The sequence below is a fragment of the Dipodomys merriami genome, unplaced genomic scaffold, assembly GCF_024711535.1.
Source record: "Dipodomys merriami isolate MVZ:Mamm:240054 unplaced genomic scaffold, mDipMer1.0.p SCAF_32, whole genome shotgun sequence".
Taxonomy (NCBI): Eukaryota; Metazoa; Chordata; class Mammalia; order Rodentia; family Heteromyidae; genus Dipodomys; species Dipodomys merriami.
This window is the reverse complement of record NW_027204715.1, coordinates 691033-718655: the sequence shown is the minus strand read 5'-3', so window position 1 is coordinate 718655 and position 27623 is coordinate 691033. Positions and strand designations below refer to the sequence as shown.

The 27623-nt window shown below is 63.3% G+C and overlaps 1 protein-coding gene across 1 annotated transcript; it reads right to left on the bottom strand.

The window, feature by feature from the left end:
• Positions 1-273: 273 nt before the first annotated feature.
• Positions 274-27046, bottom strand: Nkd2 (NKD inhibitor of WNT signaling pathway 2). Its single transcript, XM_070042142.1, has 10 exons — positions 26769-27046; positions 26214-26249; positions 25682-25785; positions 9291-9348; positions 8253-8380; positions 7108-7203; positions 4662-4809; positions 3117-3201; positions 2647-2774; positions 274-1984 (listed from the first exon to the last, which is right to left on the bottom strand). Exons 1-10 carry the CDS (start codon positions 26791-26793, stop codon positions 1434-1436), a joined length of 1359 nt encoding a protein of 452 aa, XP_069898243.1. The 5' UTR covers positions 26794-27046; the 3' UTR covers positions 274-1433.
• Between the last annotated feature and the right edge of the window lie 577 nt (positions 27047-27623).

The following is a 27623-nucleotide window of genomic DNA, read 5'->3' as shown; positions in this document are numbered from 1 at the left end:
GAGCCCACGGCCACGCGGTGGAGGGCCCAGAGCCCACGGCCACGCGGTGGAGGCCCAGAGCCCTCGGCCACGCGGTGGAGGGCCCAGAGCCCACGGCCACGCGGTGGAGGGCCCAGAGCCCACGGCCACGCGGTGGAGGGCCCAGAGCCCACTGCCACGCGGTGGAGGGGCCAGAACCCACTGCCACGCGGTGGAGGGCCCAGAGCCCACGGCCACGCGGTGGAGGGCCCAGAGCCCACGGCCACGCGGTGGAGGGCCCAGAGCCCACGGCCACGCGGTGGAGGGCCCAGAGCCCACGGCCACGCGGTGGAGGGCCCAGAGCCCACGGCCACGCGGTGGAGGGCCCAGAGCCCTCGGCCACGCGGTGGAGGGGCCAGAGCCCACTGCCACGCGGTGGAGGGCCCAGAGCCCACGGCCACGCGCGCTGTTCCTGAGGTTTCGCCTCTTTGTTTTCTTGGCGTATGTGGTACAGTGCAGTCAAGGTGTGTGCTTGTGTGTGGGCCTTGGCCTTCTCTGTAAGTGGAAGTAGAGGCAGACATTCCTCAGCATGCGCTTTCTCGGTGATGGCCGCCCGCTGGCCACACCTGTCGCCACTTGTGTAAGTGAATTCACTGTGGCTCTTTGGAAAGTGGGTTAATGCAGGGTGCAGCATATGATAAAATGCACCTATTCTTACTACACAAGAAGCGTGTCTCAGCCCCCAGTCGGCCACCCATTTGTCCTTAGGAATGACTCAAGAGGCCAGCATAGAGACACGAACTCTGTGAACCTTCACCTCCCAGGGGCCCTGCTCTGGGGCCACCCCCGGCCCCTGCCAGCCAGCCGGGCCTCCCGCTCTGCGCCGCCACCTCCCGCACCCCTGCACGGGGCCGCACGGGACCGCATCGCACGGGACAGCTTGGGTGTCTGGTGTTCAGACCGAGTCTGCCCGGCTTGCGTGGCCGGGCACCGGGATGAGGGCTGCGGCGCTGCGCTTGCACTTGCTGCTGAATCTTGGGCCACCCTTGTGCGCCGGGGCCTTGGCAGGCCAAGGACACGCGGCCCCCGGTCCACCCTTTCCCCTTTCTAGGAGAAACACAAGGTCGTGTTGGTTACTATGGGAACAGCCTCCACAGAGCTTTGCTTTTTCTTTGTCTGGCCCAACCCGGGGCTCCCAGAGGTCAGTGCTGTGCTGATGCCAGCTGCATCTGGGGAGAGCCCCGCAGAGTCTGGAATCACCGGGGAAAGCAGTTAAAATGTTCTGAGTTCCCGCTGCTTTGAGTAGTTACACAGAATAGCTTGAGATGACCAGGGGGCAGCCGGCGTGCTGGCGTTGGCGTGGTGAGGACGCGGGTGGGCGGGTCCCGGAGCGGCCCGCCTGTCTCCTGGTGCCGAGTCCCCGCTCTGGGCCCCCACCTCGGGCCCGCAGTCCTCGGTGGGACCCCAGCACTCTGCTAGGACGGGTGGAAGTGGTGGTGGTGGTGGTGGTGGTGATGCTCGTGGTGGTGGTGGTGCTCGTGCCGCTGGGTCACGGGCATCACGCAGCCCTCGGGGCCCAGCACGGGCGGCAGGTCCCGCACCACCTCGTGCTCCGCCAGGGCGGGCTGGCCGTGCGCAGTCTTGAGTGGAGAGTGGCCTTCCCTGGCCTTTTGCCGGTGCCGCTTCTGGCCGTGGGGCGGGGGCGGGGGTGGGGGCAGGTGGGGGCCGTCCTGCGCAGTTTGGGGCGGGGCGGTGGCTGCCTGGCAGTGGCTGGGGGCTCTCCCAGCCTTGCTGCTGCCTGGCCCCCCGGGGGGCTTCCCGCCACCCTTGGGGGACCTGGGGAACTGCTTTTCCAGCCCCTTCGGGCCCCGGAGGGCAGGCTCAGCAGCGGGCGCCGTGTGGTCAGCCAGCACCTGTGACCTGCGCTGCGGCCCGCTGTGTGCGCCCGGCTCCAGGGGGCGGCACCTGCCCTGGGGCTGCGTGGCCCTGCCGTGGCACTCCTGTCGGGCTCGCTCCGGAGGTGACCCTGTGGTGGCACACGGGGCTGGAGTCAGGCCTTCCAGGCCCTTTCATAAAGGTGGGCGCACCAAGGCGCCAGTGGGGTCTGCACCAGCGTGTCCTCGTCCGAGGCGGCCTGGCGGCCACAGGCATGATCACATGTCCACACCCCAGTGCACTCCAGGGAGGGCCCAGCCTAGCCCTGGACCTGCCCTGGGCTGGGGGGCGGCTCTGTCTGGAGACTCTGGCTACCGCCCCAGAAGAGGGCACAGCCGCCCTGGGCCTGTCCCGTGGGGTTCCTGGGGTAGCCCTTCTCTGCTGCTCCTCTGGGGTCCTGCCCTGTGACGGCCTCCCAGTGGGGGACCGGGATCTGGGGCAGCCACCCCCCCTTCTGGCGTGGTACTCCTGTCTTCATCAGAGGCGGGCTCTGCTCCTAGGCCCTGGGCTGAGGTCGGAGGCGGGGTGGGCACCCCCCCAGTGGGCACCCCCCCCAGCCTGTCAGTGCCCTGGCTGGGCTTCCCGAGTGGACCCTAGCGGGGCCCCACCTCGAGGCCTCAGTGGACAGGAGGTGAGGCTTGGGCCCACTCGGGGGACGGAGGGGGACTCAGGAGGGGAGGACGGTGCCCGGGCCCTGCTGCGGCGCACCAGCCGGCAGCGCCAGGGCAGTGGTGAGTGAAGACGGATACCCACCGGGACCAAACCTGGATGTGTAGTTCTCGATTCCGGCAAGGTCCAGGTAGTGGTTCCTCCGCTCCGTGTTCTCGTCCACGCAGTAGTGTCCCCGCACGGAGCAGGGCTGCGTGTCTGCGTTGGGCCTCCTGCGTGGGACAGAGGTGGGGCCTGACCAGGAGCAGCCTCGAGTGGGTGGCGGCCAGAGGCTTGGATGGCACTCCCTGCCCGGGAGAGCCGGAGAGGAGCACGCGGCCGCGTGTCAGCCACAGCAAGGCCCGTGGCCAACGGTGACCAGCCTGCAGCCCCGCGGCCCCCTCCAGGGCCGGGGAGCCAAGCCACCCAGTAGGAGGAGCACACTCAGGTGGTGGCTCCAGCCAACCAAAGCCTCCCTGTCCTGACAGGCCTGGCGCGCAGCGCTGCCCAGGCCTCCCGGCAGCCTGCAGCGCCTGGCTGGCCGGGCCGCCCGGCACCGCCCGGCACCGCCCTACCTGCAGTGGTAGGACAGTCTCCTGCCGGCCACCCTCGGGTCATCTGCGACGTTACTCTCGGTCCTGCTGCGCGGGGGCTCCTGGTCTGAAAAGGTGGTGTCCCCTCCAGCCTCACTGGTACCCGTGAACACGAGGCCCACCCACCTCCCAGCCCGTGCATTCGCCCACCCACTGCCTCCACCCTCTGCCCCCTCATGCGTCCGCTCCCTGAGCACACGTTGAATCGGTCCTCATCCAGTCACTCTCCTGCCTTTGTTCTCTTGCCCTTCCACCCTCCTCTAGACACCATTGATCTGCCCACTCGCGTTTTCATTCATCCTCATGTCTTCATAGTTTACTCATCCACAAATTTATTTTTCCAGCACTGGAGTTTGAACTCAGGATCTCATGCCTGGCTGGCTTGCTCAGCTGGTGCTCTGCTATGTGAGCCATGCCTCCATCTGGGCCTTCCAAAGGTTATTTTGGAGATAGATCCTGGTGGACTTTTCTGCCTGGGCTGGCCTAGCTATTCAGAGTAGCTAGGATTACAGACATGAGCTACCAGCACCCGCTTTATGTGTGTGTGTGTGTGTGCGCGAGCGTGTGCGTGTGCACGTGCGTGCATGCGTGTGCATGTGCGCACATGCACAAGTATATGCATGGCGTGTGTGCAAGTATTTTTTTATTGTGAAAATACCGTACAGAGGGGTTACAATTACATGGGCAAGATAATGAGTACATTTCTTATCAAGCATTGTTGCCTCCTCCTGTGTTTCCCCTTCTCATCCCCTTGTGTGCAAGTATTTATATGTGGTGTAGGAGGATATGTACGTGTAAGACATGACTTTACTCTCTTGCTAAGGCTGACTTAAAAATACACCACACCCATTCCTCAGATGTTTGCCCTGGTATGATAGCATGGCCATCACATTCATGACTAATGCATCCATCCATCCACCATCCATCCAACTATATGCCCACCCATCCACCCACCCATCTATCCACCCACCCAACCATCCACCATCCACCCAACCACCCATCCATCATCTAACCATCCACCCAACCACCCATCCATCCATCATCCAACCACCCATCCACCCAACCATCCATCTATCCATCCACCATCCATCCAACTATATGCCCATCTATCCACCCAACCATCCACCATCCACCCAACCACCCATCCACCCATCCATCCATCATCTAACCATCCACCCAACCACCCATCCATCCATCCATCATCCAACCATCCACCCACCCATCCATCTATCCATCCAGGGCCCCGCTTGCATGTTCTGTGCCCTTCCAGGTGTTGTGTTGCTTGAGGAATTGTGAACAAGACCCGGGGATGGTGCAGGAGGCAGGGGATAAGGGATGAAGGTGCTGGCCCTGGCATGGTGAAGTGAGCTCAGAGGTGAGCTCTAAGAGGCACAGGTGGGCATGGTACATGAATCAGGGCCGGGGGCAGCTGAAGCCCCAGTCTTTGGAACATGGTGCTTGGGAAACCCAGGCCTCCCGTGCTTGGGAACGCACTGAGCAGGGTGCTCCTTGGCGCAGGCCCCTCACCTTGGCCGCTGGGAGCACACTCCTTCCTCTTGCTAGAGGGTTCAGGGCTGACCGTCAGCTTCACTCGGAGAGTCTTGCTGCTGCCTGAGCAGTGGTTGATGGAGGCGTCCACAACCTCGTAGATAGTGTGCATCAGGCTGGACATGTCCTGAGACCAACACAGCAGACCTCAGGAGCCCTGCCCTCCCTGTCCCCCGCTGTCCTGCCCCCGGTGTGTGTCTGGATGGATCCAGACTACACACACATGTCCCACCCCCTGGCTGGCACTGTGGACGCCTGGACAGTTCTCATTTTCAAGGCTGATGTCCACAGGAGTCAGAGCTGGCTGTGCAAGCAGGTCAACTCCACACAGCCACACTCATCCCGCATGCTGGTGTCTGGTCCACTCCACACAGCCACACTCATCCCGCATGCTGGTGTCTGGTTGACACACGCAGCCACACTCATCCCGCATGCTGGTGTCTGGTTGACACACGCAGACACACTCATCCCGCATGCTGGTGTCTGGTTGACACACGCAGCCACACTCATCCCGCATGCTGGTGTCTGGTTGACTCACACAGCCACACTCATCCCGCATGCTGGTGTGTGGTTGACTCCATGCAGCCACACTCATCCCGCATGCTGGTGTCTGGTTGACTCCACGCAGCCACACTCATCCCGCATGCTGGTGTCTGGTCCACTCCACGCAGCCACACTCATCCTGCATGCTGGTGTGGTTGACACACAGCCACACTCATCCCGCATGCTGGTGTGTGGTCGACTCCACGCAGCCACACTCATCCCGCATGCTGGTGTCTGGTTGACTCACGCAGCCACACTCATCCCGCATGCTGGTGTCTGGTCCACTCCACACAGCCACACTCATCCCGCATGCTGGTGTGTGGTTGACTCCACGCAGCCACACTCATCCCGCATGCTGGTGTGTGGTTGACTCCACGCAGCCACACTCATCCCGCATGCTGGTGTCTGGTTGACACATGCAGCCACACTCATCCCGCATTCTGGTGTCTGGTTGACACACAGCCACACTCATCCCGCATGCTGGTGTGTGGTTGACACACAGCCACACTCATCCCGCATGCTGGTGTGTGGTTGACTCACGCAGCCACACTCATCCCGCATGCTGGTGTCTGGTCCACTCCACACAGCCACACTCATCCCGCATGCTGGTGTGTGGTTGACACACAGCCACACTCATCCCGCATGCTGGTGTGTGGTTGACACACAGCCACACTCATCCCGCATGCTGGTGTGTGGTTGACACACGCAGCCACACTCATCCCGCATGCTGGTGTCTGGTTGACACACAGCCACACTCATCCCGCATGCTGGTGTCTGGTTGACTCACACAGCCACACTCATCCCGCATGCTGGTGTCTGGTTGACTCACACAGCCACACTCATCCCGCATGCTGGTGTGTGGTTGACACACAGCCACACTCATCCCGCATGCTGGTGTCTGGTTGACACACGCAGCCACACTCATCCCGCATGCTGGTGTGTGGTTGACTCCACGCAGCCACACTCATCCCGCATGCTGGTGTCTGGTTGACTCCACGCAGCCACACTCATCCCGCATGCTGGTGTCTGGTTGACTCACACAGCCACACTCATCCCGCATGCTGGTGTGTGGTTGACACACAGCCACACTCATCCCGCATGCTGGTGTCTGGTTGACACACGCAGCCACACTCATCCCGCATGCTGGTGTGTGGTTGACTCCACGCAGCCACACTCATCCCGCATGCTGGTGTCTGGTTGACACATGCAGCCACACTCATCCGGCATGCTGGTGTCTGGTTGACTCACACAGCCACACTCATCCGGCATGCTGGTGTGTGGTTGACACACGCAGCCACACTCATCCGGCATGCTGGTGTCTGGTTGACACGCAGCCACACTCATCCCGCATGCTGGTGTCTGGTCGACTCCACGCAGCCACACTCATCCCGCATGCTGGTGTCTGGTTGACACACACAGCCACACTCATCCCGCATGCTGGTGTCTGGTTGACACACAGCCACACTCATCCCGCATGCTGGTGTCTGGTTGACACACAGCCACACTCATCCCGCATGCTGGTGTGTGGTGGCCATGCATTTCCTTCCATCTCTGTTACTCTGGACACACAGCCCTGCTGGATGGAGGCCCGCTGGGGACCAGGCTGGCCCAGCTGCAGAAACAAGATTACACTAGGCTCTGCCCCGGGAGCTAGGTACTGACGGCACCAATTCCAGCTGACTGACCACTTGCAATGGGTCCTGCCATGTCTCGAAAGATGCCAGCTAGTTTCTCCTCTCCATCCGGCATGGTCTGTCTCCCCATCTTGGAGACACACACCCCATCTGTTCATCCCTCTCTTGGACCAGCTGGATTTGCACATACCACAGGCCACGTCCTGAGTCCCCTCCCGTGGCCGGTCTGCAGCACATGGCCACGTTACCTCTCTGGTGACCTTCCCACTGTTGTCAAAGTCGTAGAGCGTGAAGGTCCATTCTTGGCGGTTGTCCTCCTCCACGGAGACATCACACTGCAGGGCCTACAGGCGGCAGATGGGTCGGGTGGGGAAGTGGCACTCAGTCCAGGGGCCAGGAGTCTGCCCTGCGACCACCGGGTCTTCACGTTCACCAGACAAGGGGACCACAACCCCAAGGGGCTTTCTACCAGAAACTTCCATGGGATGTGACTAGGCTCTCCCTTCCAGCCAGGAAAGGGATCTAAAGGCACAGCCAGAACCTCCAGACTCACCTCACCCTAGCCTAATGGCACCACTCCTTGTGGGCATCTAGCTCCAAGCCCTGGACTGGGTTTGCCTGCTGCAGGCTGCGCCCCCGCCCACGGTGGCCAGCACCGCCCGTGAGCTGTGTCCCCACTCACAGTGGTCAGCATGCACTGCACACGGACCATCAGCTGTCAGTCCAGAACCCAGACTTAACATCAGAGGTGATGTGCTGCTCCCAGAAGCCCCTGGACTCTGTGCAGTCTTCACTGACACCCGTGGGGCTGAGCACATCGACCTTAAGTGCCTCAGACATTTTAGTGTTGCACAAACAGACTTAGTCCACTTTGGAGTGACCCCCGCACTACCACTCAGCTTTAGTTTCTCTGTGATGCCTGGAACTGGCTGAGCTACCAGAAACCATGGGCTGGAAGCACCCAGAACCCACGCGGGGCCGGGCCTAGGATGCCCACCAGGGACCCACGCGGGGCCGGGCCTGAGTGCCCACGGGGACCCACACGGGGCTGGGCCTCGGATCCCCACCGGGGACCCACACGGGGCCGGGCCTAGGATGCCCACGGGGACCCACGCGGGGCCGGGCCTGAGTGCCCACGGAGACCCACGCGGGGCCTGGCCCGAGCGCCCACCGGGGACTCGTGGGGTCGGGCCTCGGGCGCCCACTGGGGACTCGTGGGGTCGGGCCTTGGGCGCCCACTGGGGACCCACGCGGGGCCTGGCCTCGGGTGCCCACGGGGACCCACGCGGGGCCGGGCCTCGGGTGCCCACCGGGGACCCACGCAGGGCCGGGCCTCGGGCGCCCACGGGGACCCAGGAATGTGCCCATATGGTAACAGAAGGCAGAGACTTACGTCGATGTTCAGGCTCTTCCTCCCTGGTCCCCGTGGACCCTCACAGCTCCCTGTCTTCTCGCCGTCCTCTGTGCCGATGAGCTGTCCTGAGCCCTTGTGGCCCTCGGCCTTCTCGGGGGGCACTGCCACTGGGGTATGAGAGGTTGGGGGTGGGCCTGGTGCCCGTGGGTATGAGGACACAGGTCTGGGTTTCTGCCCTGGCCAAGCCTCTGGCTGCTTCCAGCTGGGCAGGTGGAATGTGTCCCTTCTGAGCAAGGGGCCCATGGGTCAGCAGGGAAAGGTCATACTGAGCCCTTTCCCCTCCTGGCAACCCCAGCCAGGTGCCCCCTCCGGCCAGCTCCCCGGTGCCAATCACGCTCCTGCAGGGAGCAAAAGGTCCTTAGGGCGGCTGAGGTGCGGGGGAGTTGGGGGAAGGCCCTGCGCGGGGCTCCCTCCCCCTCTGTGCCCCAGCACCCAGTGCCGTCGCCCCGGGGCCCAGGGCAAGGCTGTAGTGGGCTCTTGGTCAGCTGACGGCCTTGCCTGCTGCAAGGAGCCCCCAGTGCTGGGCCTTGTTTGTTCTCTGGGTCCTGAGCCAGGTTCCCAGATGGCAAGCAGGCCTGCTGGAGGATGTCTGTGCAGTAGGAGTCGGGAGGAGGGTGGAGGGGCCCTGCAGCGCCAGCCGTGCCCGCAGCAGCTCATTCCAAGGTGGGCTCGCTCCACCAAAGACATGCACAGCAGTGCGTCATGGGGAGCGGGGAGCTCCACTCCACACCGCAGGGGCCCCGGCACGCCAGCCAGGAGTTGGCTCAGAATTCACAACTGTCTGTGCACAGAAGCCAGCTCCCCTGCCACTCCTGGAACGTGTGGGGACGCCGGCTCCGTCTGCTCCTCTGATCGAGGGCTGTGCAGCCTGCTCCGGGTAGGGCCTCAGGAGCCGGGTACCGTGCACCGCTCTGAAGCCTGGGATGGCTCACACTCGCACTGAGCGTCTGAGGTGCGCGTCTCACATAGGAGAAGCCGGGGCGATGCGGGAAGAGCAGCCATGGAGGCCACACTCACCTAGAGGCCCCTGTTCCTCTCGAAAAGGCCCCTCCTTGGGGTCCCCACTGAGCAGCCCCTGCAGGAGAACATTGCCGTGAGTGACCATCGGACAGGTGTGGTGTGAACTCACACCAGAAAAACCACCCTGTGCAGTGATCGGGGCGGGCAGTCACTGCCGGCAATAACTGCTGGTTGAGACGCAGTATTCCCCTGCCACAGCCCTAAACGCAAGAGGCCAAGAGTCCTGAGCCTGCCCGGCCTCTGACCCCTGGCCAGCCTGCAGCACCCCCACCAACGCTGTGCCCCTGGTGTCTGGGAGCCCAGGCCACCTGCCAGCAGCGGTGGCTGGCACAGCTTCCAGGACCAACCACCAGGAGGCGCCCGTCAGCCCACAGCTGACCTCAAGTCAAGTCACGGAAAAATGGGAAACACTTCAAACACATCCACGCAATGCTTCAGCCAAGAAGCTGCAGACAGAAGCTCACATGGTTCTCATAAATAAGCCACAGAGGCAAAGGGTAGGAGAAGAGCACAGAATAAGCCAAGGGGTGCTGCCTGCCGCCAAAGGGCCTGGGGTGGGAACGTGGAGCCCAGCCCCTCACTGAGGACATGATGATGTCCACACATTGCCCAGCCCATCACTGAGGACATGATGATGTCCACACACTGCCCAGCCCATCACTGAGGACATGATGATGTCCACACACTGCCCAGCCCCTCACTGAGGACATGATGATGTCCACACACTGCCCAGCCCCTCATGGAGGACATGATGATGTCCACACACTGCCCAGCCCATCACTGAGGACATGATGATGTCCACACACTGCCCAGCCCCTCACTGAGGACATGATGATGTCCACACACTGCCCAGTCCCTCTTGGAGGACATGACAATGCCTGGTTTCTCACTGACTGGACACAGGGCACCAGCCCAGGGGCTCTGTGTATTTGCAGGATACAGAGGAAACATTACCCTTCTCAAACCCAGGAAAGTGTCCCCAGTTTGTTGTTTCTGAGGCTTGGCAGGAAATGCAAGAAGACATTAACAACAAACATGGACAGACCAGTTATTCTACAGGCTGCTGGGAAGAAGACCAGGAGACACTCAGGTACAGTGAGAGAGAGGGGGAGGGAGGGATAGAAGGAGAGGGAGGGAGAGGGAAGGAAGGAAAGAGGGAGGGGGGAGGGAGAGTGAGAGAGAGAGGGGGAGAGATAGGGAGAGAGAGGGGGGAGGGAGAGGAAGAGGGAGAGGGAGAGGAGCCACAGCAGGACTCGGCAGCTGCCCCTGAGGGGGGCCGGGATGCCGGACGCCCCCCTGCCCTGGGCAGGGGGAGGGGTCCCTCGGGGTGGACAGAGCCTCATGAAGATACAGTGCCCACCACGCAGCCGCTCCACCCACACTCCCGCCGCACACCACCATCTTTGGAGGTGCCCCGGCCCCCCAAAGCCCGGTTGCAACGGGAATGTGTGAGGGCCATGTGAGAGCAGGGAGAGCCCCTGGGAGGAGGGAGATCCCGCCCCCCGTCTCTAGAGCCCACTCCGGCACCCCATGTCCCAGGCCCCCGTGTGTTGGACCCACCAGGAAAATGTTGCCTGTGGAGTTTGGCCTCAGGATTCCTTTTGGAGGGTCATGCCAGAGCCCATTTTAGTAAGAGAATATAGCTATCAAAAAGCACTCAGCCAGATGTTGGTGGCCCACACCTGTAATCCTAGATACTCAGGAAGCTGAGATTTGAGGATCTCGGTTCAAAGCCAGCCCAGACAGAAAAGTCCATGAAGGTCATCTGCAATTATCTACCAAACAAGCTGGAAGTGGAGTTGTGGCTCAGGAAGGACAGCGCTAGCCTTGAGCAAACAGGCTCCAGGACAGTGCCAGGCCCCGAGCTCAAGCCGCAGGACCCGGGGAGCAAAGCACTCTTTCCCTCTCTAATTGTACAGTGGCTGACCAAGGTCTTTGGCATCTGTCCCAAGCAGAGCAGAGGCCTCTTGTGTGAGGAATTTCTAACTTCTCGGGGGTTCCATGGCGGGATGGCTCGTGGGTCTCATGCCAGGCTAGACACTGCAATTCACGGACGGACGCCTGGCCCCTCACAGGGTGCGCCACTGTCCAAGGCCAGCAGGGAAGGCCACTGCTGCCGGTGCCCGGTGGGCTGGCTGAGACTCCACACCCACCTCAGAAGTCCTGCTGGCTTGCCCCAGACATGCCGGCGGGCAGGGAAGGGAGTCCGTGCACAGCGTGCACACACAGCACTTCTGAGGCTTGGCCCTGCTCAGGCCAGTGGCCCGAAGGCCTGGATCCTGCATGACTGGTGTCTCTCACCGCGCCACAAGCAGGAGTGAGACACAGCCAGGCGGGACACTGCAGACGCATCCTGGGAGCGCCTCGCCCCCTCGGCCTGGTCGGAGCCCTGCAGCCCTCTTGAATGAGAAGCAGCTTCTAGAAAGGCGCTGGGAGTCGCAGACTCTGGAGGGTGCCGTAGCTCCTGGTGAGACCAGAGGTACAACCGACATATGGGAGCCCCGAGCTGGCTACACGCAGTGATCACAGCACAGGCCACAGGGAAAGGAAGAGAGCCCACCCTGAGCACTGGCTTCGGCAAGGTTACAGATCAGAGTATAGTGAATGGATGATAGATGGATGGGTGGGTGGGTAGATGTGTGGATTGGATGGATGGATGGATGGATGGATGGACGGGTGGGTGGGTGGGTGGGTGGGTGGATGGATGGATGGATGGGTGGGTGGGTGGGTGGGTGGGTGGATGGGTGAGTGGGTGGATGGATGGATGGATGGGTGGGTGGGTGGGTAGATGTGTGGATTGGATGGATGGATGGATGGATGGATGGATGGATGGATGGATGGATGGGTGGGTGGGTGGGTGGGTGGATGGATGGATGGATGGGTGGGTGGGTGGGTGGGTGGGTGGATATGTAGGTGGGTGGATGGATGGATGGATGGATGGGTGGGTGGATGGATGGATGGATGGGTGGATGGGTGGATGGATGGATGGGTGGGTGAGTGGGTGGGTAGGTGGATGGATGGATGGATGGATGGGTGGGTGGGTGGGTGGATATGTAGGTGGGTGGATGGATGGATGGATGGATGGGTGGGTGGGTGGGTGGATGGATGGATGGATGGGTGGGTGGGTGGATGGATGTGTAGATGTATGGATGGGTGGATGGGTAGGTGGATGGATAGATGGGTGGGTGGATGGATGGATGGATGGGTGGGTGGGTGGATGGATATGTAGATGGGTGGATGGATGGATGGGTGGGTGGGTGGGTGGATGGATGTGTAGATGTATGGATGGGTGGATGGGTGGATGGATGTGTAGATGTATGGATGGGTGGATGGGTGGATGGGTGGGTGGATGGGATGGATGGATGGGTGGATGAATATGTAGATGGGTGGATGGATGGATGGATGGATGGGTGGGTGGGTGGATGGATGTGTAGATGTATGTATGGATGGGTGGGTGGATGGGTGGATGGATGGATGGATGGGTGGGTGGGTGGGTGGATATATAGATGGGTGGGTGGGTGGATGGATGTGTAGATGTATGGATGGGTGGGTGGGTGGATGGGTGGTTGGGAGAATATGGGCATTAAAGACGGAAGAGGACTGGGTTCAATCCTCAGCACTGCAAAGGAAAAACAAAAGAAAGAAAGAAAAGAAATCTGCTCAGACCCTAGCCTGGTCTCCTGGACACATTTCCAAATGCTTCAATAACCAAGACTACTTTGATCAATCAAGGCTAAAAAAGCTAATCAGGCTGCTATAACCAAGGCTGTGATAACCAACCATGGCTGCTTTAACCAACCAAGACTGGAATAAACAACTAATTCTGCAAGAAAAATCTAGACTGCTATAGCCAAACAAGGTTGCGTCACCCCACAGTGGCCGGTCCCGGGCAGGGCAGTGTGTCCAGGGAGCAGGCAGTGCAGCCCGCCAGCCCCAGAACATGCAGCTTTCTAAGTGCTAAGTCTCGAGAGCCAGACGGATCAAAGAAGAGGAAATGAGCATTTGTGGGGAAAGTAATTCGGGTCTCTGTGCCTGGTTATTTAAAGTCAAACGTTCCCTGCACTCATAAAACACTCTTTAATCTAACTGCTTCAGTTACATAGAAGGGCCAAGAACTTTAATTGTAACTTATAAAACCTGCCCAGGGCCCCTGGCCGGATGAGCTCCCCCCACCCCCCGCCCCCCAGGGCAGCGGAATCCCTAGAACGCAGAGGCCAGGCCGGGCTGGACGTCACCTGGCCCTGCGTGCACAGCACAGCAGTCGGGCGCGGCCGGTGCCCTGCAGCCCTGGCTCCCTCCTCCCCCGCTCCGCTCTCAGGAAACCTGAGCCCGCACACACCCTGCCCTGACCCTCGTCCCTTCCACCTCCCCTTGGCCAGGCTTCCTGCCACGTCCCCTCTTCACCCCCTCCGCAGCCAGCTGCTCATGTCTGCCCTGTCCAGAAACCACTGAGGAAGCCTGCCCGGCCAAGGCCCCCGCCCCCACGGGCCAGTGATGAGAGCTTGCTGACGCCCGCTCTGCCCTTGCCCATTGCAGGCGGAGTCTCCCTCATCCTGACCCTCACCGGAAGCGGCGGCTGGTCAACCCCGGGCCCTTGGGGACCAAGGTCCTCCCCTGGGGTCCTTGTCTGGCTGAGAACACGCCCCCACCACGCCAGGGCATGCTGGCACAGGGAGCTCTAGTCACCGAGAGTCCTTTTCTAGAAAGAGACACCGAGCGGTGGCGATCTGCGCCCTGGCCACGGAAGGCCTGAGTTTTGGCTGAGACGCCGCTCCGTGTCTTCCTCCCCTGCCCTCAGGCAGAGAACGCAGCACTGGTCCTCGGGCTCTCCCTCCTCAGCTGCAGAGCCACCAGGAGCATCTGGGAGGGTCTGGGTGGTCAGAAGGCTGAGGGGTGCAGGCCAGGGCCTGGGTCCCCTGGGGTGTGGGCTGCAGCTGGCCGAGGCCACTAGACCACTGCAGGAGTAGCTGGACAGACAAGAAGCCGCAGACAGGCAGCCGTGAGACGTGAAGCAGGAGACCCAGCGTCCCGCTGGGTGGATGTGAGCAACATGAGCAACGCAAGCAAACTCCTGGGGACCCAGGTTGGGGCCTCGTCCCCAGGACCCAGCTGGACGCCAAGGGTCGGGTGGAGGAGCGGCCGGAGGCCTGGAGCAGAGGCCCGTGTGGGGAGCGTTCAGGGCAGAGAAGCAGGGAGGAATAGGGCTTCAGGGTGGACCGGCCAGGCCCTTGCCTTGGCTGGCCCGACAGTCATGTTTGAGGCCATGTGTGCAGTGAGGGCTGACAGGGCGCAAGGCCAGGGGGACGTGGGGGACGTATGTCCAGGCGCAGAGGAAGCATGGGGCCTGGAGCCGTTAAGCGCAAAGGCTGCGTTCCTCCCGGCTAGAGCGCAGACCAGAGTGTCGGGGCGTCGGGGCGCCCTGCGCTCCCTCGCGTGGGGCTCTGAGGAGCACTGTTTTCTTAGGTGAGGGACCCCATCTGGTACGGCTGCAGCCGGCGGCTGGAATTCCACTTCCAGGTGCTCCGCTGGCCCGGCTGTCTGGAAACACAGAGGCTTTGAAGTCGCGTCTCGGTTTCTGCGGCTAAACAGTTGCAGATGTGACCATGTCGTTTTATGGGCTTAATAATTCCAAGACATGTGCAGTGGGGCCCGGGCCTCGGCGGGCCCCTTCAGTCTGCGGCTCTGCGTGGGGTGCTGAGACCGCGTCCAAGCGCAGAGTTGAAGAAGGCGAACCGGAGCCTGCTGGGCGGCCCCTCCAACGGCCTCGTCCGTCCACACAGGTGCAGGCCTACTTCCTTGTTTACTTCCTAAATCAGAAAAGTACCGAGACCTGAGGGACAGCTCTACTCTGCCTTCCTGCTGTATTCGTGGGTAAGGACCGTTCCGTCAGATTTTGGGACAACCCTGCTCTAAATTTACTGCTAGACTGGTAACTTGGGGTCACATGGTCTCCTAAAATCTATATACTTCCCGCCATGCCTCACCGTAACCCCGCTTCCCGGGCCAGGCCAAAAAATACAGACCTTCCCATGGTGACCTCCTCTGGCCCCTGCCGTGACTTCCTGTCCCTTCCATTAGTGGCAGGTGCCACACTGGGCGTAGACCCTCTCACCCCCAAACACGCTGGCCCCGAGATGGCTGGGACGGAGGCCCGCACACGGCCCAGGGCGTGGGCAGGGCTGGTGCGCCGTGCCCCGTCCACGAGGAAGCACAGAGCCAGGTATTCGGCGCTGCAGGGAGGAGTTGAGGCGCTGTGCTGACAGAACCTCTCCAGCACGAGGAGGGCCAGGAGACAAGCAGGGAGGCGTCGGCAACCCCTCTGCTGGAACCGGGGCGCATGGCTCCCCACCTTCACGGGGAGAAGCTTAGCAGCGTGAGTGGGAAAGGGAAGCTCAGGACACAGGCCAGCCCTGCGGGCCCTGCGGACATCCACCGTCAGCTGGACCTTCACAGGGACAGCACATAGGGACCGCTTTTGTGCGGGGACTTAAAGGACCACGAGGCAGTGTGTACCACGCCCCTCACACGTGCACGCGCGCACCTGGAGTGCTTTTAGTTGATCACGAGGTCTTCAGGGACCATGTCACAGCCAGCACCAGCGCCGCCGCTTTCTCCCCACAACTACGCCTGCTGCCATTTCCAGCTGGCAATTTAGAATTTCACAGAAAAAGGAGACCAAGCAAGGGCGGCCCTCCCACCCTGGCAATTGCTCAGAGCTCACAAGCCACTGCGGCTACAAAACAGAGAATAACACCCGGATTCCAGAGTCCCCCAAGCTCCAGACCCCATCCTGAGCTGCTGCATGAGGGCTTGCCCAACTGCTGGACATGCAGGCCTATGTCAGCACCTCTGACTCTCCACAGCAACCCTCCGGACAGCCTTGTATTCTCTCATTCATATGAAAGCCTTCTGTTCACCATTTCAAAGGAAGATTAATTCCAAATCTGGAAGAGAACCCCACTGCATTCCCAGTATTGTTTAAATTAAATTACTGCTCTGGTTTCCGTTTAGAAGGCTCCTACATTAACCACGTGTAGTGAGGGGTACAAGGCCCAGGCCAGAGACAGGTAGACAGCAAACTGCCCAGGCCTTAGGGATGAAGCGTCTCAGGAAAAAGGCAATGAACACCTCCTCCTCCACCTCCTCCTCCTCCCCCTCCTCCTCCTCCTCCTCCTCCTCCCTTCTTCTTCTCCTTCTTCTTCTCCTTCTTCTTCTTCTTCTTCTTCTTCTTCTTCTTCTTCTTCTTCTTCTTCTTCTTCTTCTTCTTCTTCTTCTTTTTCTTCTTCTTCTTCTTCTTCTTCTTCTTCTTCTTCTTCTTCTTCCTCTTCCTCCTCCTCTTCCTCCTCCTCCTCCTCCTCCTCCTCCTCTTCTTCCTCCTCTTCCTCCTCCTCCTCCTCCCCCTCCCCCTCTCCTCCTCCTCCTTTTTAAAAGTGCCTCGGTAGTGCTGTGTGGAAACAACTTCACAGCCTCTTGCTGGCTCTGCTGTTGCTGGCCCAGCTGTGGGGACCAAAGCAGAGGCCTGAAAGGAGCCGAGGGCAAAGCTACACTCTCAAACACAACCACCATCACGCTAGAGTTCAGCGAGGCTCTGTGCAAAAGATGCAGGGTCAGAGGCTGGTACGCATGCCATCCTGCCTCGGAAGCAGATTTGACCCCAGCTAGCTGAGCAGCTGCACAGCTGCGGATGGACTCTGAGGGGTGGGAACCCCGGGGACACAGCTCAGGCTGCAAACACAGGAAAGCGGGAGCTGGGGCTGGAGGCGTGGCTCAGAGTTGGAGCGCTAGCCAATGAGCGAAAGCATTAGGTACTGAGCTCGAGTCCTGGTCTTGGACCCAAAATTTAAAGAAAGAGAAAGAAAAGTAGGGCTCTGAGATGAGGAGACAGACAGACAGACGGCTGAACACCCACGGTTCAGACAAGAAAGGCCGATCAGCCAGAGACAATGCTAAGAGCAGAATTGATTGCTCTGAGCTGTTCATTTTCCCTTTAGCCCAAGAAAGTATGGTGCCTCCTGCTGTACACCCTTCATGCCCTACAGTCCTTCATCCTGTACCGCCCTTCATCCTGTACCGCCCTTCATCCTGTACCGCCCTTCATCCTGTACCGTCCTTCATCCTGTACCATCCTTCATCCTGTACCGCCCTTCATCCTGTACCGCCCTTCATCCTGTACCGCCCTTCATCCTGTACCACCCTTCCTGCTGTACCACCCTTCCTGCTGTACCACCCTTCCTGCTGTACCATCCTTCATCCTGTACCATCCTTCATCCTGTACCGCCCTTCATCCTGTACCATCCTTCATCCTGTACCATCCTTCATCCTGTACCGTCCTTCATCCTGTACCATCCTTCATCCTGTACCGTCCTTCATCCTGTACCGCCCTTCATCCTGTACCATCCTTCATCCTGTACCACCCTTCATCCTGTACCATCCTTCATCCTGTACCGTCCTTTATACTGTACCGTCCTTCCTGCTGTACCGTCCTTTATGCTGTACCGCCCTTCATCCTGTACCACCCTTCATCCTGTACCACCCTTCATCCTGTACCATCCTTCATCCTGTACCGTCCTTTATACTGTACCGTCCTTCCTGCTGTACCGTCCTTTATACTGTACCGTCCTTCATCCTGTACCATCCTTCATCCTGTACCGTCCTTTATACTGTACCGTCCTTCCTGCTGTACCGTCCTTTATGCTGTACGTCCTTCATGCTGTCCTCTGTGCTGTACAGTCCTCCATGTTGTACTGCCCTTCCTGCTATACCACCCTTTGTGCTGCCGTCCTTCATGGTGTACTGTCCTTCCTGTGGCACCGTCCTTTGTGCTATACCTCCCTTCATGCCCCTACCCCAGGTGTACCACTCAGGCGCCTTGTAGGGTATATCGGGGGCAGAGGGCTAAGTGGTTAGGACAGGTCTCGTCTCCAGGGCTTGGGTTTATAGAACCTCAGATACCAAGCTCAGCCCAGATGAAGAGCAGTCAGCAGAGGTGGGAGGGAGGATTTGAAGGATGGAACGGGCAGGGGGATTCTGAGCAGAGCCTGAAGCCAACCACGGCAGGTAAGAACACCCCGCCAAACCCAAGTCCACGCACAGGGCCTGGGCACCAGAGGAGTCGGGGGGAAGTCAGCCAGGTGAGAGTAAGGGCTGGAGCCAGCCCCTCTGTGCTCTGACCCATCGCCCACCGCCCCCGCTGACTCATTCAAGGGGCTGGAAGGGCCCGTGGCAAAGGATGCTCACGACTGCACCAGGTGGCTGGGGGAGGGCAGGGCTGCCTGTGCGCTTGGGGCAAGGTCTGCCCTAGAGACAAGTTGGAGTTAGGCCTCTCATTACTAGAGATGGAAAAAAGCCTCATTTCTCCTGTCGCTGTAGGAGGCCTGGTGCCAGCCAGCACTGACGCTGGGCCAGGGGTTCCACAGGCACACGGAGGGTGCAGCCTCCAGCCACGCTGCCTGGGTCCACGCCAGCAGCACCTACAGTACCGGGGACCCACGGAGAGGTGGGCTCTGTGAGCAGGGCTCCAGCCCCAGACTGGGACATTTGACGTGTGTTAAAATGATCACCATTTGAATTTCTGTATCAGCATATTACATGCTTCTTAGTCTCTCTGATTTCGGAACTAACTACGGTTTCCTTGGAAGATTCTGCAGAACAAAAGGAAACTAATTCCCCTGCCCCCTCCGGCTGCCACGGCAGGCCCTCATCAGGACATTCCAGCTATGCGTGGCAAACAGGATCCAACAGACACAATTTGTTCACTGCTGGCACGAAAGCTGCCCGAAGGGGCCCTGCCAAGTCTCTGTCAACAGGAAAGCCGATTAAAGCACGCGCCAGCCCGGCGGGGGTGGGGGTCCTTCCTGAAATCACAGCCCAGCTGTGGACGCGGCTCTCCTGAGGCGGCAGCTCTGCAGTGGGTGGAGTTGCTGTGAGACCAGGTTGAGGTCTGTTTGCTCTCAGGCTTCTGCACTGAGCAGCAGCTCCCAGCCCAGGTCCTGACTAAGCCAGCGCTGGCCTTCTGCTCCGGACAGCAACGTATTTACTTACAGATTTATTTTTGGTCCTAGTTCTGGGGCTTGAACTCAAGGCCTGAAACTCTTACCTGGCTTTTTCACGCAAGGCTGTTGTTCTACCATTTGAGCCACACCTCCCCTCAGCTTTCTGCTGATTAACTCATGGATGTTTCTACCTCAGATCTCACCCTCCTGAGACCTGAGAATTACAAGCAGGAGCCACTGGTGCTGGACTCAGGGAAGCAACACTGGCGTCCAGCAGGCCATAGCTGTGGACAGACCCACTCTCTGTGGGCCTGGACAGCGTCGTGTCGCTGCTCACAGAGGCCCTGCCCCATGCTCCAGGCCTGTCTCAGCCTCCCTGGAGCTTGGTTGCGCCAATGAGGCAGAATTGCGCCTTGCAACACCCTTAGTTCCCACTGAGTGGTCCAGGCGTGCAGCAGAGTCCCACTGGCTCTGAGTGCTCTGAGCCTGCAGCAGAGTCCCACTGGCTCTGAGCGTGCAGCAGAGTCCCACTGGCTCTGAGTGCTCTGAGCGTGCAGCAGAGTCCCACTGGCTCTGAGCGTGCAGCAGAGTCCCACTGGCTCTGAGTGTGCAGCAGAGTCCCACTGGCTCTGAGCGTGCAGCAGAGTCCCACTGGCTCTGAGCGTGCAGCAGAGTCCCACTTGCTCGGAGCTGGATCTGGAAGGGGGTTCACTCACATCCCCAGGACAACCCCCAATGAGTAGAGACTAGCAGGGGCTGTGTGGACCCGGCGACTGCAAGAATGTGCTAGAATCTGCCAGCACACCTCAACAAGAGTGGTTTCTCAAGAACACTGCCCTGACACACACTGTACTAGATGCACACTGCCCTGACACACACTGCCTGACACACACTGCCTGACACACACTGCCCCGACACACACTGCCCCGACACACACTGCCTGACACACACTGCCTGACACACACTGCCTGACACACACTGCCTGACACACACTGCCTGACACACTGCCCCGACACACACTGCCTGACACACACTGCCCTGACACACACTGCCCCGAGACACACTGCCTGACACACACTGCCTGACACACTGCCCTGACACACACTGCCTGACACACTGCCCCGACACACACTGCCCTGACACACACTGCCCCGAGACACACTACTTGACACACACTGCCTGCACACACACTGCCTGACACACACTGCCCTGACACACACTGCCTGACACACACTGCCTGACACACACTGCCTGACACACACTGCCCTGACACACACTGCCTGACACACACTGCCTGCACACACACTGCCTGACACACACTGCCTGACACACACTGCCTGACACACACTGCCCTGACACACACTGCCCTGGCCTGACACACACTGCCCTGGAGACACACTGCATGGACACACACTGTCCGGGTGCACACTGCTCTGTACTAACAGATTCAGGAGCTCACCCACTCAGAGTCTGCACACACCACACAGGCACAGCCTTTCCAGGCAGCTCCCAGGGCTGGAAGGACTTTTAAGGAAAAGGTAAAATACCCCTTCAACTCTAAATACCAAAGAAAGAAACCTCAGAGTTATTCACATTACTTCCCCACGTGTGAACATGAAGAGCAGGACCCGAGCTTTGAGGAGGCTACCCCGTGTTCTCCTGAGGGCCGCCTGTGGCACGGTCAGAGAGCTCCTACCGCAGGGGTGCCGGCCACTGTGGTATGAGGAACGTTCCAGACATCCAGACAGGTGGTGTCCTGGAGGCCGGAGTGAGTGAAGACAGACTCACCCAGTCCATCCGGCCTGTGTGGTCAACGCAGAGGACCTGAGGGTTCAGACGCACGGCCTCCTGGGGCACCTGGGGGCCCCGACCCTGGCCCGGGGGCCGGCCCACACATCTGTGCGGATCGGGGGCCGGCCCACACATCTGTGCGGATCGGGGGCCGGCCCACACATCTGTGCGGATCGGGGGCCGGCCCATACATCTGTGCGGATCGGGGGCCGGCCCACACATCTGTGCGGATCGGCAGGCACAGACATCTGTGCGGATTGGGGGCCGGCCCACACATCTGTGCGGATCGGCAGGCACAGACAACCAAAGAAGCAGGCAGGAGTGCTGTCAGCCACAGCCCCATCGGGACCCGGACTGCACCCCAGGGGCCCAGGCTCCATCCTCCCGAGTGTCCAGAGCGGCACAAACCCTAACTTCAGTTTTCTGTGGCTGGAGCTCCTGTGGACTGTGCACCCAGGGGTCCCAGGCCTTCTCCGTCCCTTTCCAGGGACAGAGGCCTGGAGGCGAGGAACAGCTGTGATGGTGCACCTTCCCCATCCAGAGATCCTACCTTGTCCTGAGCACCTTCCTGAGCCGTGGTGGTGCTCCCTCCTGTCCTGAGTCGTGGTGGTGCTCCCTCCTGACCTGAGCCGTGGTGGTGCTCCCCCTGTCCTGAGCACCTTCCTGAGCCGTGGTGGTGCTCCTCCTCATCCTGAGCCGTGGTGGTGCTCCCTCCTTATCCTGAGCCGTGGTGGTGCTCCTCCTCATCCTGAGCCGTGGTGGTGCTCCCTCCTGACCTGAGCCGTGGTGGTGCTCCTCCTGACCTGAGCCGTGGTGGTGCTCCCTCCTGACCTGAGCCGTGGTGGTGCTCCCCCTGTCCTGAGCACCTTCCTGAGCCGTGGTGGTGCTCCCTCCTCATCCTGAGCCGTGGTGGTGCTCCTCCTCATCCTGAGCCGTGGTGGTGCTCCCCCTGTCCTGAGCCGTGGTTGGTGGTGCTCCCTCCTGTCCTGAGCCGTGGTAGTGCTCCCCCTGTCCTGAGCCGTGGTGGTGCTCCCTCCTGTCCTGAGCCGTGGTGGTGCTCCTCCTCATCCTGAGCCATGGTGGTGCTCCTCCTTATCCTGAGCTGTGGTGGTGCTCCTCCTGTCCTGAGCCGTGGTGGTGCTCCCCCCGTCCTGAGCACCTTCCTGAGCCGTGGTTGGTGGTGCTCCTCCTGTCCTGAGCCGTGGTTGGTGGTGCTCCTCCTGTCCTGAGCCGTGGTGGTGCTCCCCCCCGTCCTGAGCAGCTCCCCAGGCCCCCAGTCTCTCTCCCCTGTTCTGGTCTCTTTTGACTGGAGGAGACTCTCCAAGCATCCCATCCCCAGTCTTCATAGAGATCTACATTTCCTTTACAGCATAAAAGCAATGGCTCTTGTTTTCTAAACTCTTTCCCACCAGCCTCAAGGGCTCCTGCAAAAATCAAAGACAGCCTGACCAAGGGAGTGACCCCCAAGAGCCACCAGCCCGTCAGCACTCAGGGTGGAGTGCCCAGGGCTGCTCTGATAACTTAAGTCCTTTGCTAGACCCTCCACGCAGCGATCACCCCGAAACCCACAGCCTAGCCCCGCAGAGAACGTCACAGGGAGGACACACAGTCCCAAGGAGCCAAAGAGCCACCTGGAGGACAGGGAGGGTGGGAGCTGGTGGGGAGGGGGGGGAGGGGGGAACTGGCAGGGAGGGGGGAGGGCGGGGAGAGCTGGCAGGGAGGGGGGAGGGCGGGGAGGGCTGGCAGGGAGGGGGGAGGGCAGGGGGGAGCTGGCGGGGGGGAGGGCAGGTGGGAACTGGGGGGGAGGGGGAAGGGTGGGAGGGAGCTGGAGGGAGGGGGGAGGGGGGAACTGGCAGGGAGGGGGGAGCGCAGGGGAGGAGCTGGCGGGGGGAGGGGGAAGGGTGGGAGGGAGCTGGAGGGAGGGGGGAGGGCAGGTGGGAGCTGGGGGGAAGGGCGGGTGGGAGCTTGGGGGGAGGGTGGGTAGGAGCTGGCAGGGAGGGGGGAGGGGGGAGCTGGCAGGGAGGGGGGAGGGCAGGTGGGAGCTGGGGGGGAGGGGGAAGGGTGGGTGGGAGCTGGCAGGGGGAGGGCAGGTGGGAGCTGGGGGGGATGGGGCAGGGTGGGTGGGAGCTGGAGGGAGGGGGGAGGGCGGGTGGGAGCTGAAGGGAGGGGGGAGGGTGGGTGGGAGCTGGGGGGGAGGGTGGGTGGGAGCTGGTGGGGGGGAGGGCAGGTGGGAGCTTGGGGGGGAGGGTGGGTGGGAGCTGGGGGGAGGGTGGGTGGGAGCTGGTGGGGGGGAGGGCAGGGGGGAGCTGGCGGGGGGAGGGGGGAGGGGAGCTGGTGGGCGGGGGAAGGTGGGTGGGAGCTGCGGGGAAGGGTGGGTGGGAGCTGGAGAGAGGGGGGAGGGTGGGTGGGAGCTGGCGGGGAGGGGGGGAGGGCGGGGGGGAGCTGGGGGGAGGGCTGGGGGGGAGCTGGCGGGGGGAGGGCAGGTGGGAGCTGGGGGGAAGGGTGGGTGGGAGCTGGAGGGAGGGGGGAGGGCGGGTGGGAGCTGGGGGGAGGGTGGGTGGGAGCTGGAGGGAGGGGGGAGGGTGGGTGGGAGCTGGGGGGAGGGTGGGTGGGAGCTGGCGGGGGGGGAGGGTGGAGGGGAGCTGGTGGGCGGGGGAGGGCGGGTGGGAGCTGGGGGGAGGGTGGGTGGGAGCTGGCAGGGAGGGGGGAGGGCGGGGGGGAGCTGGCGGGGGGGAGCTGGCGGGGGGAGGGCAGGGGGGAGCTGGTGGGGGGAGGGTGGAGGGGAGCTGGTGGGTGGGGGAGGGTGGGTAGGAGCTGGCAGGGGGAGGGCAGGTGGGAGCTGGAGGGAGGGGGGAGGGTGGGTGGGAGCTGGCGGGGGAGGGGGGGAGGAATGACAGACATGAGCAAGAGCCGGGTGACTAAGGTGGGAATGTGGCCCAGACTCCGGTGGCCCCAGCTCCAGGCTAAAGGCTGGCAGACCACAGCCAGGTGAGCAGAATGCACATGTAAATACAGGTCAGTCCTCAGTCTGAGGTAAAAACCGATGGTAATGAGGCCAGCCAGGTCCACACCGGGCTTCTGCCATGTCCCACCGGCGGGCCACGGCGGGCCCGTTATTCCAAGTGTCCCAAGCCGGCCCCAGCCCCGGGCCCGGGCGAGGGGCCGCCGCCCCTCACTGCGCATCAGTCCTGCTCTGAACACCACCCACTGGGACCCGGGCCGGCTCACAGCACTTTCCAGGGACCCAACGCTCGCCCTCCCTTCGGAGGTGGCAGCCCATGCCCAGTGGACCCAGTCCCACATTCCTGATCATGGACACGGCTGCACTCAGATGCCACACGTGGCCATCAGCCTTCCCACGGGCAAACGAGATGGGCAGGCAGCCCGAGACAAGGCCGGGGGTCACCCTGGATCGCTTCAATCTTGTTTCCTCACCAAGAGCAGAGGAGCGCGCGCCTGGCAAGCCCCTGTCCACCACCAATCTTCTTATGCTGGACCCCAGAAAGTCCAGACCATGTACAGTGCAGCATTCCACACCCCCGGAAAGCACAGGTCCCCAGCACCCCTGGTTAATGGGGGCCTATGGGGGCCCGGCCTCAGGACGGAGTTCCACACAGCCACCCCAAATATACCAACAGACGACCCCGCCCGCCCGCCCTCCGTCCACGGCGACCCCTGCCCACCCCCTGACCTCCGTCCACGGCGACCCCCGCCCACCCCCCTGACCTCCATCCACGGCGACCCCCGCCCACCCCCCTGACCTCCATCCACGGCGCCCCTCGCCCACCCCCTGACCTCCATCCACGGCGACCCCCGCCCACCCCCCTGACCTCCGTCCACGGCGCCCCTCGCCCACCCCCTGACCTCCGTCCACGGCGACCCTGCCTGCCCACTCTCCGTCCACGGCGCCCCCCGCCCACCCCCTGACCTCCGTCCACGGCGACCCTGCCTGCCCACTCTCCGTCACGGCGACCCCCCGCCCGCCCCCCTGACCTCCATCCACGGCGACCCCCGCCCACCCCCCTGACCTCCGTCCACGGCGCCCCCCGCCCGCCCCCCTGACCTCCGTCCACGGCGCCCCTCGCCCACCCCCTGACCTCCATCCACGGCGACCCCCGCCCACCCCCCTGACCTCCGTCCACGGCGCCCCCCGCCCGCCCCCCTGACCTCCGTCCACGGCGCCCCCCGCCCGCCCCCCTGACCTCCGTCCACGGCGACCCTGCCTGCCCACTCTCCGTCACGGCGCCCCCCGCCTGCCCCCTGACCTCCGTCCACGGCGACCCTGCCTGCCCACTCTCTGTCACGGCGCCCCCCGCCCACCCCCTGACCTCCATCCACGGCGACCCCCGCCCACCCCCCTGACCTCCGTCCACGGCGACCCCCGCCCACCCCCTGACCTCCGTCCACGGCGACCCTGCCTGCCCACTCTCCGTCACGGCGACCCTGCCTGCCCACTCTCCGTCACGGCGACCCTGCCTGCCCACTCTCCGTCCACGGCGACCCTGCCTGCCCCCTGACCTCCGTCCACGGCGACCCTGCCTGCCCACTCTCCGTCACGGCGACCCCCTCATGCTCACCCGCCCCCGGCGCCCAGCCCCCACCTACCGGCCGGTCCCGAGCGCGGTGCTCCACACCGCCCGCTCGCCGCACCGCGTCCTCCGCACCACTGTGGCTGTCCTTGCTGGCCTGCGACACCGCGAAGCTGTCCCCTGTGGACGGGGAACGCGGCACCGTGGGGGAGGGTGTGCTGTGATCCCGGCCATGCCCACCCGTGCCCGGGACTGCTGGGGGAGCGCTGTGAGCCCACCCGTGCCCGGGACTGCTGGGGGAGCGCTGTGAGCCCACCCGTGCCCGGGACTGCTGGGGGGATGCTGTGGGCCCACCCGTGCCCAGGGCCGCGGGGAGGGGGTGCCGTGAGCCCACCCATGCCCAGGGCCGCGGGGAGGGGGTGCCGTGAGCCCACCCGTGCCCAGGGCCGCGGGGGGGGGTGCTGTGGGCCCACCCGTGCCCAGGGCTGTGGGGGGGGTGCTGTGGGCCCACCCGTGCCCAGGGCTGTGGGGGGGTGCTGTGGGCCCACCCGTGCCCACCCATGCCCAGGACCGTGGCCGCCACCCTGCCCCAGGGCACACCTGCTCACCTTCAGGGCTCTCTCTCCGCTTGCAGGCGTGGGCAGCTGCAGTGACAGGGCATGCAGTAACAAGAGGGGCCGGTGAGTGGAGGGGCCGGGGAGAGGGGGACAGGAGGGGACGGGGACAGGAGGGGATGGGGGACAGGCGCGGATGGGGGACAGGAGGGGACAGGGCAGGAGGGGACAGGGCAGGAGGGGACAGGGCAGGAGGGGACAGGAGGGGACAGGGCAGGAGGGGAACAGGAGGGGACAGGAGGGGACAGGGACAGGGGACAGGCCAGGAAGGGACAGGGCAGGAGGGGACAGGAGGGGACAGGAGGGGACGGGGACAGGAGGGTAACAGGAGGGGACAGGAGGGGACGGGGACAGGAGGGAACAGGAGGGGACAGGGCAGGAGGGGACAGGAAGGGACAGGAGGGGACAGGAGGGGACAGGAGGGGACAGGAGGGGATGGGGACAGGAGGGGACAGGAGGGGATGGGGACAGGAGGGGACAGGAGGGGACAGGGCAGGAGGGACAGGAGAGGTGGCCCCCGCCCGCGTCCCCGCCCGGCCCGCACCTCACCGTGCTTGGACTGGAATGTCCCCATGTTGTGCCGGGTGGGGCCAGGGCCGGCGTCGCGGGGGCGCGGGGCCCTGGTGGACCAGCCCGGCGGGGCAGGGGACAGGCACGGGGACCAGCGCGGGGCGCGGGGCGCGGGGCGCGGGGCCGGGGCGCGGGTCTCGGGGCCGGGGCGCGGGGCGCGGGGCGTGGGGTTCGAGGCTGGGGCGCGGGGCGCGGGGCTGGGGCCGGGGCCGGGACACAGGGCGCGGGGCTGGGGCGCGGGGCTGGGGACGGGGCCGGGGCTGGGGCGCGGGGCTGGGGCGCGGGGCTGGGGACGGGGCCGGGGCTGGGGCGCGGGGCTGGGGACGGGGCCGGGACACGGGGCCGGGGCTGGGGCGCGGGGCTGGGGACGGGGCCGGGACACGGGGCCGGGACGGGGCCGGGGCTGGGGCGCGGGGCTGGGGACGGGGCCGGGACACGGGGCCGGGGCTGGGGCGCGGGGCGCGGGGCCGGGGCCGGGGCCGGGACGGGGCTGGGGCGCGGGGCCGGGGCCGGGGCCGGGACGGGGCTGGGGCGCGGGGCCGGGGCCGGGGCCGGGACGGGGCCGGGACGGGGCCGGGGCGCGGGGCGCGGGGCGCGGGGCTGGGGCCGGAGCCGGGACGGGGCCGGGGCGCGGGGCCGGGGATGGGGCGCGGGGCCGGGGCCGGGGCTGGGGCCGGGGCCGGGGCGCGGGGCTGGGGCCGGGGCGCGGGGCTGGGGCCAGGGCCGGGCCCGCGGCGGCGGCGGCGGCGTTGGCTCCTCGGAGCGCGCGCCCGCGCCCGGCTTTAACCGCGGCCCCCGCAGCGCCCCCCGCGGCCGCGGCCCGCAGCGCAGGGC